We start from the raw sequence: 23,867 nt of genomic DNA on the forward strand, positions 1-23,867 counted from the left end.
ATCTTCCATTACTCAATGTAATTTGTATAATCATGAAGAACCATGTTATTTGGTTCGTTATCTGTCCATATTTTACTCTTGGTGAAGGTGTCCTATGGATGGAAGCCAATTTATGTTTTATACATACATATATGATATATATCTTGAAATTTCGTTTCAAGGAGGCTATAATTTTATTTTTTTTAATAATCTTTATTTTTAAAATCTACATTTGCTTGACTTAATATTATATAATTCTGACTTACAGAGTCAACATTTGAACTTCAACGTATTTTATTTACTTAGTCCAGACTGGACAGAGGTTCATTGTCGAATACTCTATTCTATTTATTTCAAGTTAAATCAATTTCCTGCTGTCCTGCTTGTATGAGGGTTTTTTTCTATTTCTTTTTCTCTCCTGCTTCACTTTCCTCCTCTCCCATCGTCTTTATATCATTTTGTGGACAGAAAGAAAATCATTGTAAAAAAACAAACAAAAAAACATGAAAGCAGGTGGAGAAACATCAAACAACAGAGGGAAGCTGTATATGTTTTTATTTCTCACGTAGTCTCACAGGAGGTTTTTTTTTAAATCACTTGTTTTCCTGTATTTGCAATCAATGAGGCGACCTCATCACCGATCTCATGTTTGTTGAAATGGACATATAGATTTGAATGAAGACAAAGTAGAGAAACTGGAACACACTAACATTTTATGAACTTATATCACATCATTAGCATTCATGAAAAATATTCATATATATCTTACTTTTTTATTTTTCAGCATCTTTTATGTCTTCTGCATCTTTTAGATTAAACTTTTGATTTCGATTTATGTCAAAAAAGGAAAAATACTGTGAATATGATATGAACAATCTTATATTACACAAGCAACATATTCTTGTCAGAATGTGGTTATACTCTGGTTGTTATTGTTGGACACATTAGTCACGTTAGTCATAATAATAATGTGATATTTCAGTTGCATCTGGTGGACAGGCTTGCCTCGATTTCCATTTAAGTTGTTCCAACTGAATTTCAGTGTGGTCCACACAGTCCAAGCAGGATATCCCGATAATGTCCCTTAGTTTCTTTCTGTGAAACCGAGACAAAGATGTGGTCAGCTGAAATACTCTGATACTATACTGTCATTTGTTTCTGTACTGAATGTGTGAAAGTAAAAGTTTTAACACTTCATTGGTATTTCAGTTTACCAGTATGTCTTCCTGTAGGCTGACATCATACATGGCCCTGTATTCCTCCAAGATCCTCTTCAGGTCGACCTCAGAGCGGCTCACCATCACCCTGATCAGTGTGTCCTCACAGGTGCCGTAGCGCTGTGAGAACGGAGCAGAGGCTCGATCACTACACGCTGTGTTTAATTAAATTCTTCTGCTTCAGTATTTGTATGAAAGTTATACCGTCGCTACAGTCTACATCTGCATATGGATGGTTGCATAACCAATAACTACAGTTAAACAGTGCATTCCAGAGGCTGACAATGTTTATGGTGGCCAGAGGTTCAAAATTTAATATTTGTGAGTCAGCTGCAAAACAGGGATTCATTTACTATCCATTTAGCAAACTTGTGATTAGCAAAGTCAGTTTTTACACATTATTTGAATGTGAATTCACATTCAGATTTGTACTATTTCAACCAAATTACCAAGCCAGCATTGGAGAGAAAGGTATAAAATCTATTAAGACATCCATGATACATTTTCCATCAAGATTAGCAGCAGTCAAAACAGCTGTTGTAGGTAAAGATTATGTTTTGGTAAAGTCATATCTGCAAAACAGAAAATGAAAATTTTCCTGAGCAGAGAATTTACACACACACACACACACACACACACACACACACACACACACACACACACACACACACACACTCTAAAACCACTAAAAAACTGGTGGGAGAGATTGATACACACATTCATAGCCAGATGAAGCTTCTCAGCGAAGAAGGCCGGCGTGTTCCAAGCACATTTCACTGAACATCAAGAGACACAAAAACATCATCAGTGAAAATATGCACCGTCCAGATGTTGCTGTGTGTGACAGCTAACAGTGTGTCTTTGTTTGCTATAGTTCATCTTGTGAAGTTTTATCTTGGGGGTAAAGTAGTCCATACAAGGTTTTAGACGGTGCCTGATCTCATTGTGTGTGAGGTCCTAATGACCTTGTGCCACATGTTGGAGATTAAATGTGCAGACAGTATCACTGGGTTTCGGTCTACCTAGTGTTCAAAATCGTTGTTTCATGCATTCCTCTTCACTTGCGCTTGTTCAGCTGGAAATAATTGATTTGTGCATTTGAGTTTTTTTTTTTGCACTCCCTGTGTTTATTCTGTTACTCTATGGACACCCTTCTTCCTGCCTGGATACCACATTTCTACAGTAGAAACATGGCAGGAAGTAGACCCTAAAGAAGGCTTTAGGGAGGGCCTAGGTTCTCCCACACACTCAGAGGGAGAGGGTGATTGGAGGGGTATTCAGTTGGTTGCAATCTGCAACCTCACTGCTAAATCCTACTCACTGGACCTTGAAACATATTTATTACTAGATGTGCAACAAGTTTGGGTCTAACATCTTTGGTTATTATATATAAACAACACTACGGGACTATGAGGATGTGGTTTAATCAGATTTGATTGACAGAGGCCTGGCAAACTAGGCAACCACCCACAACTGTTATTTACTGTATATGCTGTCAAATCCTGATTGGTGTGCAAAGATGCGTGATGACGTGCCCGTCACTGCAAATCAGTAAGAATAGCACATAAAAAAACCCAAATACACAAATCTGTCATGTGAAATAACCCGAGCTCTTCTAACTCTGTCAAAACATGTTGTGTTCATGATAACCCTCTCATAGTGAGAAGCCAAATGAGAAAAGGGTGTTCAGAGTCTTTAAATCTGTTCTTCACGACCTGTAAATAATGAAATTCTCCTCACCAAGGTCAGTGAGACAGTCTTCAATGTCTCCCTTCAGCTCCAGGTCCAGGGCTTTGGGTAGTGTGATGTCACTGACGCACGCATATTGCTGGAATGCTATCAGGTAAACAGACAAATGACAGGTATTTATGGTTAAATGTGCCCCGTGTCAGACAGAAAGCAGATATCTCAAACAATGCTATTGTAGTCAAAGTAGGAGATAATTGCTTAGTGACCAAATAATCAGTGAAATGATCTAAAAAAAATATGAATAACAACAGCTGTGCATAAAGATGGCTGTTACTGTACATAGAAAGACAGGCAGAAAGACAGAAATGTAATGCCTCATCCAGGCTACAACTGTTTTTTATTACCTTATAATGAGAAAACCATGGACTCCTTAGAATTATTTTAAAATTCAGGCTGACTTCACTCTGTATTGTTCCTACACCGCAGGGTGTGTTCCACCTGTTACCTGCAAGACTGTGGTTCCACCTGTTTGTCCAGGTTTTTGTGTTCACTTTGAAGTGAAGGTTTTGGCTGATTCAGCCTCTTATGAGTCAAACCTTACAGCTGAAGCATTCACACATTTCAAGCACTCACTCTTAGAGAGCTGCGGCCCGCTGCGCGTGGTCAGGATGTCGATGAAGGCCGAAACATTGACTCCGCTGGTGTTCTCACCTGCCTCAAACAGAGTCTACAGGGACACAACAGTAACATGCCATCCTCAGTTATTATTGTTCTCTTCAACCTTTTAAATTAAAGGATAAGTGATATTCTATATTTTTCTTATTGACAACAATTTATCCTACAAGTATTATGTGTGTAGCCAAGCTTGAAATAATTTATTCCTCTGTGCCAGAGAGCGCCATTGCTGCCCATAAGATTATTAGAAAATATAATAAAAATATCAATCGGCCACACACCATCATTCTGTTGTAGATACTCACTAGAACACCAAATGTGTATTAATCCACTGCTGTAAATAGTTCCCCAATAAATACACTATTTACTCCTGTTTGAGTAAGGATTGCTAAAAAACTACAGTGCCCAGCTGTTTGAAACTATGTATTTTCGTCATCAGGATGTATTGTGACTTAGTTTTGTTGACTTTAAGACAAAATATTATCCTTCAAATATTTATTTTCCTGATTTCACCTCTGCGTCCCTTCGGGCCCGGTCCATGTCGACTTCAGTGTGCTCAGCTTTGTTAGCTTTCAACAGGGCCAGAAGGGCCGTGGTGAAGTCACCGCTGGTTTCATCCTTAATAATGTCCTCCAGCTCCTCTCCGTACTCTGAGGGACAAAGAGCATTTCAAAGTAAGACTGCAGTGGTTACAGCTGTAGTTTAAAGGGCTTATTGTCCACATAACTGGGTGATTACAGTGCTGTATTGTCTAGGATTTCAGTGTTGTTTACTGCGGTGTGTGTTGCAGACAGCTAAGAGTGTCAGGCAAATACCTGAGATGTTACATAAAATGTCAAAAAACCCTTCGGGAACTCAGAGCTCAGCTTGTATACCAACAAGTAACAGATTGTACGCAGGTCAAACCTTCTTTGAAGACCTTCTTGATCTCTACAATCTGTTGGTTTGATCGTGTTGCCAGAATCTCCACCAGGATGTCTTCATGTGTGCCCAGACCCTGTTGGGATAGAGGACATGCTAAGAGTGAAAAAATCTAAAACAGCAATGTAAAAGGTAACATTTGTTTAATAGGGTTCTTTAAACCTCATTACAATCTAAGTGTTATACAAGCATTACAAATATTAGTGATTGAACTATTATCTGCATTAACATATTCAAATCTATCCATTTTACTGTACCAAGTGTATTTATAAAGCACATTTCATACAACAGGCATAGCCTCAATGTGCTTGTCTATTCTACATCTATGGTCATGTATTACAAGTAAGTCCAAAGAAAAGGCAGGCTTCAGGCAAGAGACCAGAGCCTCCTGTCAAGGTGCCCTTGACTTAGGCACCTAAAAACTACATTGCTGCCAAGGAGTTTAGGTTTTCACCCATGTCTGCATGTCTGTTTGGTTGGTTGCTTGGTTGGTCAGCAGAATTACACAAAAACTACTAACAGATTTCCAAGAAAAAAGAGATCCCATTAACATTTGTGTGTATCCACAGACATTTTTGTTCATTTCTCAGGGAAAAAAGATTGGATCTTGTTGAAAAAATGTGCCTTGTACCTACAAGTGCTTACAAACAGGGATTGTTGGGCCTTGGTGGAGTGAGCGCCATTCTCGTTGAAGTATTGATTGACAGAGTGTGGGAGTTCACAACCTTTTACTTATCTCATTCTCTACTTATGTAAATAAGAAGGCCAGCAGCCAAAATCTCAATTAAAAAAAAACCAAGAAACTTGTAGATTAAGAACAATGTAAGAAACCAGAGAGAAATTCCCTACTGTGAAATGGACAGTAACATCACAATTGACATTTGGAAATACAGATAGATATTTACCTTTGTGGCCTTCCTGAGCAGGTAGGCATCAAAGTGAGCAGGAGACATGATCAGAGCCAGAGAGACATCCTCTAAATCTGACCTGAGAGCCGACTTCAGATCTTTATCCAGCCTCTGCAACACACATGAAGGCATGATCGTATCATGGCATTTGAAAACAGACTAAAGTAGAGAATGTTCAAATTCTAGCGGCTTTAAAGAAAGACTACACTGTATAGTATTGTGCTAAACAGTGGTCCCTGTGGACACAAGTAGTAATTACATAATTAGAAATTAAATTTCCCTTCATTTCCCAAGACTTGCTTGAGCCAGTTGCTTCAAAAGCATCATCATCAGGCCTTCTGATTAAGAACAAGTGGAACAGGACCACAACCATGTAGTGACGTACAGTGGAAAGTGGAAATAAGCCAAATAATATTGTGAAAGCATAGCTTTGCAAGGTACAAATGACTTCACACTAGACTTCTCCCCAGGTTTGCTTTGCTGTAACCTGGGGATGAATCTAGTTTGGCTAACTAAAGATACTTAGAGAAAGCATGGGAAAGTAAAAACAGAAAATCATAACTTTTCTTTTATAACCAGTGGTTTTAGTTACACAAACAATAGCAAAAAACTATAATTTATGTACTTTGTTCATGAATGAAACATGTATCAACGATCAGTGTGTGGGATTTAGGAAAATGAATTTGCAACAGCAGCTTTAATTCTCCTGCAGATGACCTGGACTGAATGACTTGCTGCTGTCACGACATTTGACCTCATTTGAGTTGCAAATCTGTAAATGCTCAAAACACTTTACATAATGAGGTGAGGGGAGGGTCTGCTGGACGTTACATGTTTCAAAGACTATTATAGACCTACCTTTTGGCCGTTTTGGCCCGTTTTCATCTTGTTGCTATCCTGACCAGACGTGATTCTGTCTTCATGAGAAAATAATTACTCACCTCACCGGCAGACGCTTCATAAACTACTTTGATCTTCTGTCTCTGCTCGTTGCTTCTCTTCACCAGGACGGCAATGATCACATCTTCGTCCACATCTGTGAGGGAGACAAGGTGCTTTACCTTACTTTCTTTAAAGTATCAGAGAACAGTCTGTAGGTCACAGAAGGTCGAGCTAAGATTTGAAGTATACTAAAGTAAACAAAAACCAAAGGAGCAGCTTGCAGAATTTGCAGAATTATTTAAATTGTACACCATCTGCTTAAATATAAAGCCCAACCATTCAAGTATGAGGTCATTTGTAAGATTAAACATAAGTGAGCACACACACCTTTACTATTAATGGCGGTCTGAAGAACTGAAGCATCACTGCTGGCATTGAAGTTGGGGTATGGTGCAACTGTTCCGTAATACTTGGGTTTTGGCTTCCCCTTCACCTACAACAACAGCCAGAACAGATGTTTTATTACCTCAATTCATGGCGATGGATCATCCTCAGTTTTGAAGATGATTTTTGATTCATTCCAGTTTTATCACAGTCAGTAAATTGATTTACTTCGACATAATAAAATGATATGAAATCCAAATACTCCTAAGCACAGAGGAAAAGTCTCTCCTTTACTTCTACTATCTGTTAGTGGTCTTTGTTTGAGGTCATTCAGCTCGTGAAATTTTAGTTTAAATAACAAACCTGAAGTAACATTTTATGTTTAATCAAACTGCAATTAGCCGACAGGTGTATTCTCTTCATGATGATCTGATACTCACTGTGACAGTGTCATCTTCAGGGTCTCTGTCATGGATGACATTTTTGAAGAATTTTCTGAAGAAGGACATGTTTGCTTGGTTGGTAAATTAAAACCAGACACTAAATCTCTAGAGTGAAAAAGGAAAAAGAATTTTAAGACCGTTTCATTTCTTCTTCTTCTTCATATCTAAACATTGATAAAAACAAACTCACCTGTGCTGAAGGAGACCGTCTCCACACCCAACTGTGCAGATCTCAGGTGTTAGTCACAGTATTTAACTCGCCCTGCAGTGTCCCCACCCATCTCTGTGCCGATGATTTGCAGGCAGGTGTGTTCCCACCTGCAGAGGATCAGCCAATCGTCTGTCACCTCTCAAAGACAACATTCCTATGAGGTGACAGTCGGAGGTTCGGGCCCTTCTGACAGGTTGGGTGACTCTTACAGACTTCTAAATTTGTAACCGCTTCACCCTTTAATCAAACAACAAAGCATTCACACAGACATGCAGGAAACACTGACAACTAAGATGAAGTGGACTGTAGTTCGTATTTTAAAAGGAGCAGGTGAAGTAAACACCACATTGTTGTTGGGTTTTTTTGCACAAATACATGACCAAAATCGTTGTCCCATATTTTTCTCTTGAGCTAATCCCAAACGTTCAGATTCTCGCTGAGTAGACATACACACCCTGTAATAATAGAATAGGTGCCCAGCGCCATTCTCGTTGAGGTATCAATTGACAGTGTGGGAGTTCAATGGGGATGGAGAGTGCTGGTTTCAAAGTCTGTTCCCTTGCTGATGTGTTTCTCTTTCCCACGGGGATTCGAGATGGTTCAAAACTGGTATTCTTTCTGCTAGATCAGCAGGTAACAAAACCTGCCTACTTATTAATACAACCAGGTGTTTACACTCATTTTTCGTAGCACTGAGATCAGGGTTTCTAGGTCAAGTTGGTATTCTTTTGGTGTTTTTTTGCTTTGGACAGTAGCTAGGCTGCTAACTGTAGCCATGTTGCTAATGGGGGAAGTTGAAAAGTCTGCTTTTTCAATATATAGGATAAAATTCAATAACAAATATACATGCATATTAACTGAGCTGCTACAAAGAGGTTATTAAAAGATGTTAAACTTTATTGCAAAGTCAGAATTATATCATAAATTACAAAGTTATGTAAGAGAAAACAAAACAGCCTGAGGCACAGATGTCTCAGTCATTGAAAATCCATAATAATTAACATACGGGATGAATGAAGATGCACAGTACCTGCTCACCTTTACTCAACTGGGCAGAAACATGGATCAACAACACAACCTTTCTTCATGAATCACAAAATAGTCAAAACAAAATTGAGTTGTGAAACAGTGCTGTAGTTTACAGTTTATAAAGCTGTTATTTTGACCTCTGGTAAACTTTGAATTGTTGCTGTCAGGAAGGAAATATGGAGACCTAATGAAGGTCTTTATACCTGAAATCTAAACACCTTGTTTTTGTGTCCCCAGCTGTGAAATGAGCAGATGCAGGGAGCCTTCAGGAATGTGATTTTTTTACACTGCTATCTTGGAGGGGGCCCTCTCCCGCGGCCTCGGCCTCGGCCTGGACCGGGACCCGGACCCGGCATTCCTCCAGGACCTCTAGGCCCTGGCGCCCGGTTCACCGGCCCTCGAACGTTGGGATTAGGCGATGCCAGAGCCACATCTTTCTGCAGGTTGACACCTTTACCAGCTGACCCGGGCTTCATCTTAGTTGGCTTTGCTTCCGGCTCTGGTGCCTTTTCTGTTTAGACAGTGAAGGATCAGCTGAAACTCTGCATTTCAAGGCTTTACATTGTTTTATATTGAAACCTTTGGATTAGTCATAGATACACAGATACAAAATTTGAAAATTCATTACAGACATTTAGTAACATCTTGCACTTTATATAGTATATCTGCATAGGACGATCAGCTGTTGAGGAATGAAACTGACCAGGCTCCGGTGGAGCAGGGGGGGCGAGGGATCTGTTCGGCAGCAGGTCCTCCAAGTCTTTCATGACTTGGTTTGTGCTGTCCGTGTTGTTCCTCCGGTTCTTCTCTTCATCCCGAGCCTAGACAGACAGACAGAGAGGGAGAGAAAGAGAGACAAAGGGAGAGTAAGAGAGAGAGAGAGAGAGAGAGGTGGGCAGATTAAGCCACATTCAGGAAGAGGGAGAAAATAGTTCTGTTAAGATTTCTCAGGAAGGTACGTACAGGATAAGGCTGATGATGTGTTTCCTTATTGTTAAGAAATCCCATGAAAAGACCTAAAAACCCCACCACAGATGCAAAGTTTACAAAGACTCAGTCATTTCCCAAAAACAGCTGGGCGCTGTAGTTTCAAGCAAACGGGACTGAATACTTGTATTTTTGGGGACTGTTGTCAGCTGTGGATTAATACACATCTTTATGTTTTTAAACATTTTGGGACAACAATGGAGCTCTATGGCACAGATGCATAAGAGCTATCAGGCTTGGGATACACATACAATACTGTCAGTCACATCAGTTCATATAGAATATCACCGGACTCATTCAAACTGTACCTATAGTGAAGTATTTAACCCAAACTGGGAAAATGCTGCAGATCTGGACATGCGTAGGAGAAGCAGCCCACTTTTGCTCCTTTAAACTAAACGCTAAAGTCAGCATGCTAATATGCTCACAGTGACAATGGGAAGATGCTGATGTTTAGCAGGTAAATATTCACCACGGTAACCATCTTTGCTTAACATTTTTACATGCGAACATTTGCTCATTAGCAGTGTGGTTGATGGGAATGACATTAGTTTTGCTGGTGCGACCTGGCTAAAAAATCTTACTTCACAGTATTCTTTGTACCAGAAGTATTTTGGCTAAACTATTTTGTCCTTTCAGTACTCAGTATTCACCACAGTTTTGTAGCTGTGCAGATTGTATAGCTCACACCGCTTTTATCTCCATTCTCAACTTACCATCTGCATCTTCTTCTTCAGCTCCATGTTTGAGTTTTGGTAGGCCTCAGACACTGAGTTCAGATAGTAGATGGCCAGTCTGTAAAGGAGAAATGACAAGATTTGGTTTTTCAGTGGCTGCAAAGGCACCATGGGGACTTTTGTAGCCTTTTCAGACACACACTCTACAACACCAACAACTATTCCTTTGGGTAATCACCAGTGGTGGAAGAATCCTCAGATCTCGTACTCAGCAATACCACAGTGTAGAGCTACACAAGTGAAAGTTATGTATGTGTGTGTGTGTGTGTCCATGATATCCACTCACACCATGAGCAGTACAGCTGGTATGATGAGGCCTGGGTTGGCTGCATAGCTGAAGAGCGTCCCTAAGAAGGCTGGCAGGTCCAATTCTATCGTCTCCATGATCACATCAAACATCTTCGGCTTCCCACTGCAAACATCAGCATGATCAACGTGTGTATGTGTGTGTGTGTGTGTGAGTATGTATTTACACATGCTCATTTCTAACAGACTTCCATAACTCAATATTCTTACATGTTTTTTTGTATGTGTTGTTACCTGAAGGGTCCACAGTCGAATGACGGGGGCAGGGTCATGATGGTATAAACAACAGGCAACAGACTGAGGAAGAGGATGAGGAGCAGCAGACCCATGTAGAAGTTGTTGGACTTGGAGGCCTTGAAGACTCTCTCATGGGGCACGTTGGTGGCCATCACGGCCCAACATTGATAGTACATGGAGCTGAGGAGGCGTAGCACATTGATGCCAACCAGCCCAGGAGCATAAAACGCACCCATCCTGAAACACATCATGGCATCACAAATGTGAATGTCATTTTTAACACTGATATTTGATTGGTAGATTACACATTTTGAAAAAGTTAAATACTTACATAATATCATAATACCCTGCTGTTATCAATTTGTAGGTCCCATAGACCATACTCACACAGTGGCCATTGTTCTTTGACATCACTCTCAGGGAGGGAAGCTAAATAGCTGTGTTCCAGATTGCAAATCACATTAGGAATCTGACAAATTGATAGCATTTCACCACTTCTTGATTGATCAGCAACTGAAAAGAGGATAAAAAGTGAAAATATGGAGAGCCATTGGGCCATTTTCCACGGTAAAACAACATATTTGATAACCTATTAGCTAACATTAGCATTCAACCACTTCTAGCTAACATTGCTGATTATTTACATTCAGTATGTCTTACTTAGCAGGTTTGAATAAATGTTTCAAAGATGTGCATTGATACTGAATTAATTAATTAACGTTGGCTTGTGTCTAACAGAAGCTAACAGGATTTATCAAATATGTTGTTTTAGCTTCCTTTTTGGATTTTCAATATCGATATTCTTTTCAGTGAAATGACACAGTTTGTCTGATTTCCTAATTCTATTTGTCTTGCAACCTGGAACACAGCTGTACGACATTTGAGCATGATGTCAGAGGAAAATGGCTGCTGTGTGAGTTCAGTTATAGGCCAGAAACGATGCGATATAAGAGCAAGATATAACATCAAATAATATATAAACCATAACAATATGTAAGGCATCATAGTGTATCATTATTGTTCATTGTGTTGAATCAAACATAAGAATGTAACGTATCTTGTAGCAAATATTAATGTTCAAAATATGATGAAAATGATAATAATGATTATACAAACTGCAACACAGGGAGGAGATGTGACATAATTAGATGTAACCTACTACGACATGTAACATACAGTATAGTTGTTAATGGTCATTCAAAGTGCTGTTGATAATGCACACAGAGTGGTTCCACTGCAACCTGAAACCCAAACACTGACCCTATCCTTGATATTGATGTAATTTATCCATTCAGTGATACTGGATATGCATGCAGCGACACACACACACCCATGAATATAAACACAGACACACGAACACACTGGCAACTGTGCAGTGCATGTATAAAAATAAAGTTATTACCAGATCATCCCTTGATTGAAGACCAATCCAAGCACGTTACCACTGATGTCAAACTCTCCATATGAAGGCTAAAATGACCAGGGACAGTGATTACTTTGTATTCATTGAAAGCTTTACTAATGATAGAGTTTAACCTGCAGTTTAAACTTATTCAAGATAACAGTTCAATAAGTCCCCAGATCAGAATATAAAGAACTGGATTTCAGGTAGGCCTAAATAAGTGGGCTTGGCCTGCAACAAAAAGAATAATGACATTTTTAACAGATCGGCTACACTTTTTAAAAATTGTAAAACCACACAGTCTACACTCGGCCATGCTAGCAGTTCTGTGAGGCTGGACAGCAGTGCTTTGAGCTTAATGCTAATGTTAGCATGACAACATACTCACAGTGACAATGCTAAGATGCTGCAGGAATATTGTTTACAATGTTCTTAGTTTAGCGTGTATGCATGCTAACAATAATTGGACTGAACTATGGTGAAAGTTAATAGTTAATCTGGTGCTTTAAAAAGTGAAACAGGTCTGTTGTTGTTGTTGTTGTTGTTGTAATTTAACAATTATGTATTCTTAATTAATACCAGCATGTGGAACACTCACTAATGTCACAGTAGGTCCTCCTAACTGAAGACGTTTTAACATGTCACAGTAGGAAATCACAGATGTAGGATAATTATTCTGGCTGAATTCCATTAAGCTGCTTCAGTTTAAAATTCCTGATATTGTTTATGCTGGTTTATGTCACAGTGTCATTGCTTAATGGGACACTGAAATAGTACTAAGGCCTTGTCCACACATATATGGACATTTTGCCAAATGTACATTGTCCTCTGCTTTTTGACATCTCTTTTAAGCACAATAGCATTTTAGGAGATTTTTTAAAAACGGCTTCTAAAGTAGAGGTTTTTCATTTTTGCTCCAGTTTTTGTGGATCTGTGAGGACATGTAACACGAAACATTTTTGAAAAAATGGCGTCATCACATCAATTTGCACATCCATTGTTATTTTGTGTAAAGTGCCTTAAAATAACAGCAGTAGCGAGTTTACGGTTTGTTACGTTTGGTTAGCACCAATGTAAGTTCTATGTTTGCACTGCTTTACAGGTTTACAACCTAACCTAGTGGTTTTGGATCACTTAATTTAAACAGAATATTCTCTGGTGTTTGACGTATCATTGACGTAGACTTTATTGCCACCTTCTGGCCAGCCAGATATTTTGTATGATACGATGATAATTTTTTTTTTAAAAGCAGGGGGATAAATATCCATTTACATGTGGTCAAGGCCTCAGTAATTGTTATTGTTATTAGTAACACCAGTGCTTTTTCTGACTATGACGGATCAAAATATCTGCTGTGAAAAAGGCCTGTTGCTTCTCACAATGCATGCAAACAACAGTGCCCGCAGAAATGGAGGAGATACTCTGAGCGGGAAATAGTTCACTTCTTACTGAGCTACTGAATCGTCTTTAGACACCTTGAGAAAACCATTTAATGAATTAATTGAATCACAACATTCTTCAGCTGGCATACTTACAAAGCCAGCCTCCAGGTCCCAGCACCAGCAGTAGTTGAGGAAGCGAACGATGACGGCTCTGGCAAAGTCACCGATCAGGATGGTCAGGTAGGACACCTGGATGTCCGACACGGTCAGCTTCACAAACTCCTGGAACATCACACATTCAGGAGAGTGCAACGAGGACATGAAAGTTTGTCAGCAACAGCATGACATCTCTCATGTTCTCATTTTACACAGCTTTGCCATGTTTGGCAGTTCAAACATTTTGACAGAAAGTAACCCTATCTTAGCTGCCTTTAGTAACTATAACGTTGAAACTGCATTTCAAACCACAACCACAGCTTTAATCTTAAAATTCAAGTTATAAGTTATAATTTCTGCATTTTGTGTCTTGCACAGTCTTTTTTCTTCCACATTTAATTATTGTTTTCTCTATTTATTCATCTGTCCTCATTCTGTCCTTGTGCTGCCGTAACACCCAAATGTCCCCTCTGGGGGATCAATGAAGGATTATCTTATCTTAGAAGATTAAAATCTTCACCAGGAGTTTGAGATTTACTCTTACTGGAAGATTATTCCTTGGCTTGAGAGAAGTGCAAAAACAAGATGAGACTGAAATGTGGATTTGCAAAAATGGATCAAATGACTGGATCATTAAACCCCATAGTATCAGAGGAGTGAGTCTTACTAGTAAGATAAGATGTAATACAAAATGATGGTATTTTGTCAATCATTAGAAGTATGTGTCTAAAATGTGTTGTATAAAGAAGTTAATCATTTTTTAATTTTCAGTACTATGCCAACGGCGGTCTCCCAGCAGGGTCCTCTGATGACATCAGCAGGGTCCATGGGGGGCGGGGTGGACTCGGTGTCGTTGATCAGACGTGTGTAGTTGGCGTAGTACTCCTTCATGGCCCAGAGGGAGGCGTTCCTAATGGACTCCTCCTCTTCCAGCTACAGGACACAAGGAAGTGAATCAGTCAGCAGTGACACAAGTTTATATTCAGCATTCTGAACACATCCCAAGTACAGAAGCGTTGTCTTTTCTGTGGTGGTTGTCTGGTGAATCATCCATCAACAGCTAACTCTTCCAGACCCAGAAAACAATGCAGGTCTGAACCTTAACTCATCATCTGTAAGAAATGTGGTCAAAAAACTGTTCAGCTGATCAGTTTGGGAAGAGCACACACACACACACACACACACACACACACACACACACACACACTCACTGCTGACGTACCTTGGTGTTGACCTCGTCAAACAGGGCGAACAGAAAGGTGTAGAGGTTTCCCAGGAACAGGGCAAAGATGCGTCCCAGCTGCCACTTGAGGGCGATTCGAGGATGGTAGTTCTCCAGCTCAGCGATGGTCTCAAACAGAGGAGGACACACCAGACCCAGCAGAGACATGATGATCTCCAACTGTCCAACACAGTCGAATTCATCAATAACATCTTCGCCTCAAATTACCATGTCAATACAACAAACAACACCATTTTATTTGTCTTTCTCTGTGTGCTTTTTACACATTTTCTCACTGATATTATTACAGATTTTTCTCACTGAAAAAAAAAACGAGTCTCTCTTTATGTTATTATTTTCTTACAGCACTGCAGTTGTCTTGTTTAATTCACTCACGACAAACAACATCCTCACTGGCTCTTTTGGAATCTACTAAATCACAGGAAGAAACAAAGAGGCCGCAGTGATGTGAAGTTCAAACAAAATGTGATGAATGTGCTCTTTGGTCGGGAACACAGAAGTAAAAAAAAAATAAATAGAAAGGAAGAGATCTAAGGCACTCTTCTGGCATACAGTTTAAAAGCCTTTATTCAGATGGGTATTTCAGGGTTTCACTGTGAAGAAGTCTGTCTTACCAGAATAGATGCACCTTGAGTTTAAAGTGACCAGTAGTAGTGTTATAGCTACAGAAGTATAACAAGAAACAATAGTAATATTTAAAAAGCTGGTTTCTTTTGATGTAAAAGTTGACAAATGTGCCTTTTTTTTACCTTTGTTTATTGTCCTATAAACCTGTTTTGCATCTGACCATCATTACCTCGTTCTTCTCGTACCAGCTGAGGTCGTCCCTGTTGGCAAACTCCTGAGACCTCTTCACCACAAAGTAGATGAGGTAACCACTGCCGCCGAGGCTGCAGGTGATCAGGACGTTAGCCAGGACTCTGAGGAACCTCCGCAGGTGGATGTTCTCATCCTTCTGGTTCTCCTGCTCGTCCACGATGGACTCCTGTTTTTGTCAAAACAGGAACAGAAAGAACATTTTAATCTGTCATTGACTAGATTATCAGGATCGCAGTGAGCTACATGTGATGTGTGATGTGTCAAACTGTTGCCACGGTTACCTTGAAGCTAGTGGTGATTGAGGCATACTTATTGTCAGCGGTCTCTGAGTTGCCTATGAGGTAATCCCAGCTGGTGAACATCTTCCAGGCAAATGTGAACTCTCCTTCATCTCCATCTCCACCACCGACATCAGCGTTCTTGGCCATTCTGAAAAAAAACAAAACAGCCTTCTTCATGGACATGTAGGAGGACAAACCTAGATATTCACTAACCAGCATATTCACATATATGCAAATTCTTTATCTTGATATCTTTAACTTCCGTTACTCCAATGGTTTGATTTGTTTTGTCACATTTTAAAACTCAAATTACTTCATTTGTTTGACAGTAAATGAATGTAAAGCAACCAAACTGTATGAAGCCCCCTGAGCTGGACGCTGCTGCAGACTCACGTGCGGATAACGACCATCAGGCTGTAGCCGAAGGTGCCGATCCCGACCATGAGGTAGGACAGAGGCAGCCTGAACTTCAGCAAGCCGATGGTCCTCTGGTTGTTGTAAAATCCGTAGAACAGGACTGAATATTTGCAGTAGCCCTAATAAAAGGAGAGGTTCTATCATTATTGAGTTTTTTCATCTCCTAACCCATCTTTCGTTAGGGTCTGTGTTAATTTGTGCAACACATTTGTGCTTAAAAAGAGCAAACGTCTAAATGTGTTATATCTCATTGTCGAGAAGCCAAAAACCCCCACAGTAAAGACTGAACCTGACCTTGAAATTGGACTTTTGTATTGAACACACCAGAATAATTTAGGAGGGTCAACAAAAGCTGTTTTTTCCACAGGGACTATGGACCTTTCGAGGGCGGGTAGTACTTCCCAAAAGTATTATCTTCATGGGTCATTAGACTGTGGTGGAAACGCAGACAACAACAGGTTGAAGGAACCTTCTATTTCTATTAAAGTAGTTCCTGGTACTGAAGGTTCTGGGTAGTTTGGGTGGAAATGTGACTAAAGTCTCATCAAAAGGATAAGAAAAAAGGTCAGAAAAGGTAATGACTATTGAATTATTATTTAGTTTGATTTTCTTAAATGTATACACTTGATTACTAACCAATTATGTTTTTGCCGATAGAAAATCTGATTATATCAGATCCGTAAACTGATTTTTTTTTTGGTTTGGACTCTTTGTGGTATCATTTGAAAACATTGCTTGACACAATAAAAGTCTTTATCATACATGAGACTCACATTGAAGTCCATGAGGACAGAGTAGTCCTGGGCAGTGTCCTGCTCTGCTCTGGGTACAGTCTTCCTGGGAATGGATCCATATGGAAGACCCATCAGAACCTGGAAGAATATAAATTTTAGAATTTGTTCTTAAAACTTTTATCTTTGTTTTACTCGTCTGTTAATTAGATTTGTGTTCATGTCTTACTTTGACTGACATTCATATGTTATTACTAAACATGACTACATCATTTCACCTCAGGGATGACCACCAGTCCAAAAGTGAAGCCAAACAGGACCAGGTTCATGCCGTACATCCAGCGCAGGAAGATAAAGTAAGATGCCACAGATGACCCAAAGTGACCTGACGACATTGAGGAGATTTTTAAACTAAGTATCTGGGGTCGCTGTTCAGCTGGAAAACACTACGACTGTGCTGTAAACAAAACTTACTTTCCACCTCCTTGATCTTCCTCTCCCAGGGGATACAGGCTGTTCTGAAATTCTCAAAATCTCTCTGGAACTTGATCCATTTCTGGAATTATAAAGAGAAAATGACTGAAAATTATACAAGGAAAACACGCACACAAACACAAAGCAAGAAAGTTTGAGTTTTGTGCCTAACCTTGGTCATCATCACTTTGTAGGCGTACCACTTCCTGCCTTTTCCTTTGCCCAACGCTCCTTCAAACTTATCCACAAATTGTTGAGCCTCCCTGTGACAAAACCAAGACACATGTGAGATAAATACCCAATAAAGTGAGCTGGATTTGTGTCTTTTCGCATTTAATTGAATTTTTCAGATGAATGATCAATTCAAATGCAAATATTTAGCACCTGCAAGTCTTGTGTGCAAATGCAGGTTTATGGTTTGAGATCAGAAGTTGTGTCACATGTAAAAATCCAGAAGTGAAATATATATTTTCCGTTGTGAATTTTTCTCTTTGCTGTGAGACTTAATGTGAAACAAATATTTTCATACACACTGATGGTAAAATTACCTCAAGTATTCCACTTACAAATTCAATTGAGTAAGAGGTGCTTATGATATTTTTTTTTCATGTCAAGGATCTAAATACAGCTCTTTGATTCTAGCCTGAGATGAAGAACTGGAAACCAGGACAGGTGTAAGAGATTACTTCAGGTGCGTGAGCCTCCGCTTCATCCTCCATGGCTTGTTTCTGATGTTAGCGATCAGTTTCTTCTTCTCCTCCACCTCCTCCATCAGCCGGGCCATCTCCCCCTCTGACATGGACTCCTCCTCCTCGTCAGAGTTGGAGTTGGAATCAGAGGAACTGGAGCAGAACAGGCAGGAGGAGACGGAGAGGGGAGGGGGTGAGTCGGTCAGAGACAACTTTGTGTTCTGAAAACTACTGGCTAGACTCAGTAACTGAATGTAACATTGTAAGTACATTTAGTAGTAATACTTGTAGTAATACTTCCATTTGATGGTTCTTTAAGTTACTTTGCAGATTGTATGGTAATGGCTCACTTACTAACCAATGAATATTTTAACACAATAGCTTTACTTTTACTCAAATATGACTTTGGGGTACTGTAGTGAGATGAGAATATCTTACTCTACATCTACACTGTGGCCTTAGGAGAAATACAGTTTTCAACACCTTCAGTGAATATGACCTTCAACATCACATCTGTTAGCTTGATTGCACTCTCTTTTGCAGTTTTACCGTGAGTAAAAACTAACTTTCATCAGCATACATTGTGATATCACCTTTTCCACACACAGGAAGTAGATTGTCCATTTACATGCTGAACAGGATTAGGCCCAGTATAGAGCCCTGCGTGACACGGTGTCACGTTGCCAATCTAATCTCGGTGCCAATCTAATCTCGTACTGGTGTCACTGACACCAGTACGAGATTAGATTGGTAAAGATGGATTTTGACAAGTTGGAAGTGGAATGAGAGCAGGATTCAGTAAAGGTTGAAAATTGTGTGCAAAAATTCAAGTTGACACACAAGTTCCAAAGGAACACCCTATTAGCTTCCTTGTTGCACCATCCTCAGAACAAAATGTTAACTTGCGAACAAGATATCAGATTGCTATGAGTTTTGCTGAGCACATTCATGCTGTCCAGAGGATGAACAAATGTCACATTTTCGCTAATGTCAGTTACACCAGCATACATTAAGATATCACCTTTCCCACACACAGAAGGCAGATCATTAATATATGCTGAACAGGACTGGCCCCAGAATAGAGCCCTGCGGGACACCAGTTGACAGAAACAAGGGGTTAGATTTGCACAAATCCATACTGAAAGGTTGGGAGTGGAATGAGAGGTAGGATTTGTAAATGGTGGTTGAAAAGATGGTTAAGTTGAAGTTGGAAGTTAAGTAGTGTATGGACAGATAAGCATGCAATTTGAACCCCATTTTGAAATACAAACTTTGGTGTAGCGCCATGCTAATGCACACTTACAAACAAGATATTTTATGATCTTTGAATTTGAATTTGCTGAGTATATTCACACTGTCCAGACAGTGTACAAATGTCACATTTTCGCTAATAATAAAGTTTTAAAGTTTTTTCTCATATTGTCATGGACACAGTAACAGTTCTTCCGCCCAAGTAGGACATTTATGCACTGCTTCACACCTGGTATGTTCGGCTCTGACCTACCTGTCGTCCTTCTTCTTCTTCTTCTTGTCCTTGTCATTGTCCTTGTCTTTCCCCTTGTCCTTCCCTTTGGCACCCTTCTTTCCCTTACTATCCTCCTCCTCATCCTTCCCTCCTTTCTTTCCTCCCTTCTTCCCCTTCTTTCCTTTCCCGGCATCGCTGTCCTCCTCATCACTGTCCTGGGCTTTGCCTCCTTTCTTCTTATTGGCCGCTCCTCCTCGCTTTCTCTTGGGAGCCTCATCCTCGCTGTCATCATCATCGTCCCCTCCACGTTTCTTGGCGGGCTTCTTCTTGTTCGCTCCCCTGCGTCCCCTGGGAGCTTCATCCTCCTCCTCATCATCCTCATCTTCCTCCTCGCTGGCTGGCTTCTTACCCCGGCCTCTTCCCCTCGCCCCTCCTCTTCCTGCTGCCTGCCTCCTGTTTGTTCTCCTTTGGGGGGCACCATCTACATAAAGACCAAATAAAACCATTTTTGGTATTCTATTAGATTAAACTCGAGACTATAATTATTTTTTAAACCAGTTCCATGAAATCCAGTTTTATCCACTTACCATCACTGTCACTCACATCCCCATCTATCTCTATCCCAACTGAGGAAGGAAATACAAAAAACAACACAGTCAAATACAAATAAAATAATTAGATAATAATAATAATAATAATAATAATAATCAATCAATAAATAATCAGCTCAGCAGACAATGAGCACATCTTTCTAAATTGATATCAATTATAATTCTATTCTACAATTATCAACTATCAACCAGACCCAAAGACGGCACCAATTCAGTCCATTGAAAGGTTTTCATTTCCAGCTATACTTTCTTGTTATGCAGCCCAGTGAATATAGCAGTAGAGTTTACGGATCAAAAATTCATAATAGAAAGAGACATAATTGGGACATTAAAGGGTTTATTTAAAGACGTTTCTTTGATAATGATTCCCTATGGGGAAAATGCTTTTTGGGGCCAGAGGGTAATTTTTCTGCTGCAATACAGTAGCTACAGAGCAAAGTCGGAAGCAAGGCTGAGTGGCGTCACCATCGAAATAACACATTCATGGATAGGTCCCCAAAGTGAGAGCCAAGACATCTCAATCGCCCCCTGGTGGCTGGTTGCAGTATAGGTCATAAACCTATCATGTTAGCAGATGGGACATGGGCCAAACTAAAAACTCATGGTACCCGTCAGATTCATTCACTCTCAAAGATGATTTCTGTCCTTTTGAGTCATTCTTATCATGCTGATTTGATAAGAATGCATTATGTAAGAACTGGCCACCTGTCGAATTCATACTCAAAACAAATAGGGAACAGCATATCACCAGGGTAACTGCTAATTAGTTAGCTCAGTTAGCCGTGCAGCTAGCAGTCTGGAGGGTGACTTTGGAGCACAGGGGTAGTGTTAGTGCTTACATCGCTAGCACCAGGGCTTTGGACCGAATGGGCTGGGGCTAGCAGGTTAGCATACTAACTTCAGTAAATATCTCTTCAACATAATACATAAATGTCACAACATCAAATCTGTTATTCCTACACATTCTGTGGATAATTATTGTAAAATTCTTTCATATTGCACCTTTAATTAAATGAAAAGGGAATGCTAAGTCATGATTTGGCTGAGCCCTGCTCACGATTGCGTATAGAGGGTGTATGGGCGGGAATATGACCCAATCCTTACTGCGCAGACTCTAGCTCCGAATGATGTCACCAACGCAAGATAGTAGTGCTCGTATCAGGAATATTTTGGCTTAATTTTTGTACAGTTGGAGGAGGTGGAGACACAATGTCCATTAATAGAAAGTCAATGATTTTAACACAACTTTTGTTTGTTTCAATGAAAAATCCACAGCGCACCTAGTACAACCTCCTGGTCGATACGCATAACACCCTGAAAGGACCTGGACCTTGCATTTAGTATCATCTCCTGAGCAGTGCACAAATTTAGCTCCAGGAACTTGACCCAACGGCGGGTTGAGACGGAAACAAAAGCAGAACTAATGATGGCAGCTACGAGCTATTTTACACTTTATTAAGCTCCTGCTTGTGGAAAAGGACCAAGAGTAACACGAGACTTGAGTCCTCACCTCTGACATTAAAGCATATATAATGTATACTGTATATAACGTTGTCTGTAAGAAGAAATAGACAAATAATTGATGTTCATGTACAAAATAAAGTACATGTTACAACACAAATTATTCCATGAATATATTTGGATACAAGAAAAACAATTTTCTCCTCTGAAATGAACCAGCCTGCATCACAAATCATTATAACCTGCACAAAACAGACTAATCCTCCAGTCCTCTGATCTTCAACTCACCATCATCTGAAGAGACGTCACGTTTTCTCGGCATGATGATGACTAAAAGGCGTCTGTCCTCTGTGTCCTCTTCACCCAGACTACCCCCTGAGCAGGTTGGCTCTCCTCTGCCTAGGCTCCCCGCCAGCACCCAACTCAGGTGTCTGACAATGGCGTCACTATGACGACAGCTGCATGTGACCCCGGTGCTTTTGGATAGGTGCAGTCAATTCTGGAAACCCAAGGTGATGCACTGTGGTTTATCAAGCAGAGAGGCCGAGACTGTGTGATTCTCTGGGAGCCGAGACATTTATATTCTATTATTATTACACAAAGATGGTGACATACAGCTGTTGATTAATATCAGGCCCATATTTTAGTTCTTAGAAGTGAAACGGCATTTAATGCAAATATATTTAGTCAGGCCTGATTAGTGTGCCCTGCTTTGTCTATCCTTAATAGCCAAAGGACCACATCATATAAAGTGCCTGTAGACACTCTCACTCCTCTTGTCATTGGAGACCACACACACACACACACACACACACACACACAAGAAGACCAGACGCCCTAAAGATTTAATGAAGGTTTAGGTTTCCCCGTGCGAGGCTCATTAAGCAAACAGTAAATACCCCGAGATGACCTTGCAGCTGCAGTATCTTTTTGTTTTGTTGTTTTCAATAGAAGTCTAGCAGGTATGAAGTTGGCCAACCTGCAGCAGAGCCTGACAGCAGCTACCTGTGTGTGCAGAGCTGGAAACTGTACGGAGAAACACATTATAGCCTCATTAAATAATAGAGTAGAGCTCATTTTTCACATCCAAAATGATTCCATTACACGGTTGCCAGTTCCCACATGCAAGTCATGGATCACACCCTTTCAGACTTGTGCTGGCGTACAGGTGAGTGTGCAGCACAACTGTAAAACTCAATATTTGTGAGCATAAAACTGACACCAGGTAGATCAACACAAATCTTCATAATTAAAGGGACAGGTCAACCCAAAATCAGAAATGCATATTTTTCCTCTTACCTGTAGTGCTATTGATCCATCTAGATTGTTTTCGTCTGAGTTGCCAATTTTCTGAGATATCAGCCATAGAGATGTTTGACTTCTTTCAAATATAACAGAACTAGATGGAACTCAGGAACAATGTCTCTGTCTGAAATCATGACCCGGTTACTCAAGATAACTCACAGACACTGTTGTGAGTGGTTTCATGTGGGAACTATTTTTTTGTACCGCTTTTGTGCAGCTACTCATGAATGAGAGCTCAGCCCAGGAGGAGGACACCGTTAATGTATACATCCTGCACTGTCATGACCACGAGCCTTTGGTCCATGATTAGATGCAAGTGCAGCGCTACAGTTGGTGGGTATAATTTGGTAGAAAGAAAATAGTTCCTACATGAAACTGCTCACAACAAAGTCTGTGGATTATCTTGAGCAAACCAGGCAACGATTTCTGGGAGAAGACATTGCTGTTGAATTCTTCAAATGTATTTTTTTGTTGCTTTGAGCACCACGAGCCAAGTGCCATCTACTTCCATTACATTCGAGAGAAGGCAGATGTCAAACGGCTGATATCTCAAAAACTCTGCAACTCACAACCAAACAAACTAGACAGATAAATAGCACTACAGGTAAGAGGAAAAATGTATCTTTTTGATTTTTGGGGTTGAACTGTCCCTTTAAGTGGATGTTATATAAACTCAGTTTGGATGACACATTTTTAAAGGAAATGTAGGCCTATATGAGGGTAGGCTATACACAGTAAGCTAATGCCTATTTAGAAGCTTTAGAAAAAGCTTCAGAAACACCCTCCCTCCACAACTTTTTGACATCAGATGAGGGGGTGGAGTAGG

The 23,867-nt window shown here is 40.1% G+C and overlaps 2 protein-coding genes across 2 annotated transcripts; both read right to left on the reverse strand.

The window, feature by feature from the left end:
- Window positions 1-941: 941 nt before the first annotated feature.
- Window positions 942-7,345, reverse strand: LOC141006314 (annexin A1-like). The gene is made up of 12 exons (XM_073478475.1): window positions 7,289-7,345; window positions 7,096-7,203; window positions 6,659-6,764; window positions 6,331-6,425; window positions 5,387-5,500; window positions 4,467-4,557; window positions 4,074-4,210; window positions 3,519-3,612; window positions 2,937-3,032; window positions 1,914-1,972; window positions 1,194-1,316; window positions 942-1,074 (listed from the first exon to the last, which is right to left on the reverse strand). The coding sequence occupies exons 2-12, from the start codon at window positions 7,162-7,164 to the stop codon at window positions 1,018-1,020; spliced, it is 1,041 nt and encodes a 346-aa protein (XP_073334576.1). The 5' UTR covers window positions 7,165-7,203; window positions 7,289-7,345; the 3' UTR covers window positions 942-1,017.
- Window positions 7,346-8,628: 1,283 nt separating this feature from the next.
- Window positions 8,629-22,058, reverse strand: tmc2a (transmembrane channel-like 2a). Its single transcript, XM_073478432.1, has 20 exons — window positions 22,025-22,058; window positions 20,248-20,290; window positions 19,704-20,117; window positions 18,197-18,352; window positions 17,683-17,773; window positions 17,511-17,592; window positions 17,315-17,421; window positions 17,079-17,177; window positions 16,282-16,424; window positions 15,889-16,036; window positions 15,585-15,773; window positions 14,768-14,947; window positions 14,320-14,478; window positions 13,543-13,671; window positions 12,008-12,075; window positions 10,603-10,842; window positions 10,349-10,474; window positions 10,042-10,120; window positions 9,042-9,159; window positions 8,629-8,849 (listed from the first exon to the last, which is right to left on the reverse strand). The coding sequence occupies exons 1-20, from the start codon at window positions 22,056-22,058 to the stop codon at window positions 8,629-8,631; spliced, it is 2,826 nt and encodes a 941-aa protein (XP_073334533.1).
- Window positions 22,059-23,867: the final 1,809 nt, after the last annotated feature.

This window comes from Pagrus major, chromosome 12 (assembly GCF_040436345.1).
Source record: "Pagrus major chromosome 12, Pma_NU_1.0".
In the NCBI taxonomy this organism is placed as follows: domain Eukaryota; kingdom Metazoa; phylum Chordata; class Actinopteri; order Spariformes; family Sparidae; genus Pagrus; species Pagrus major.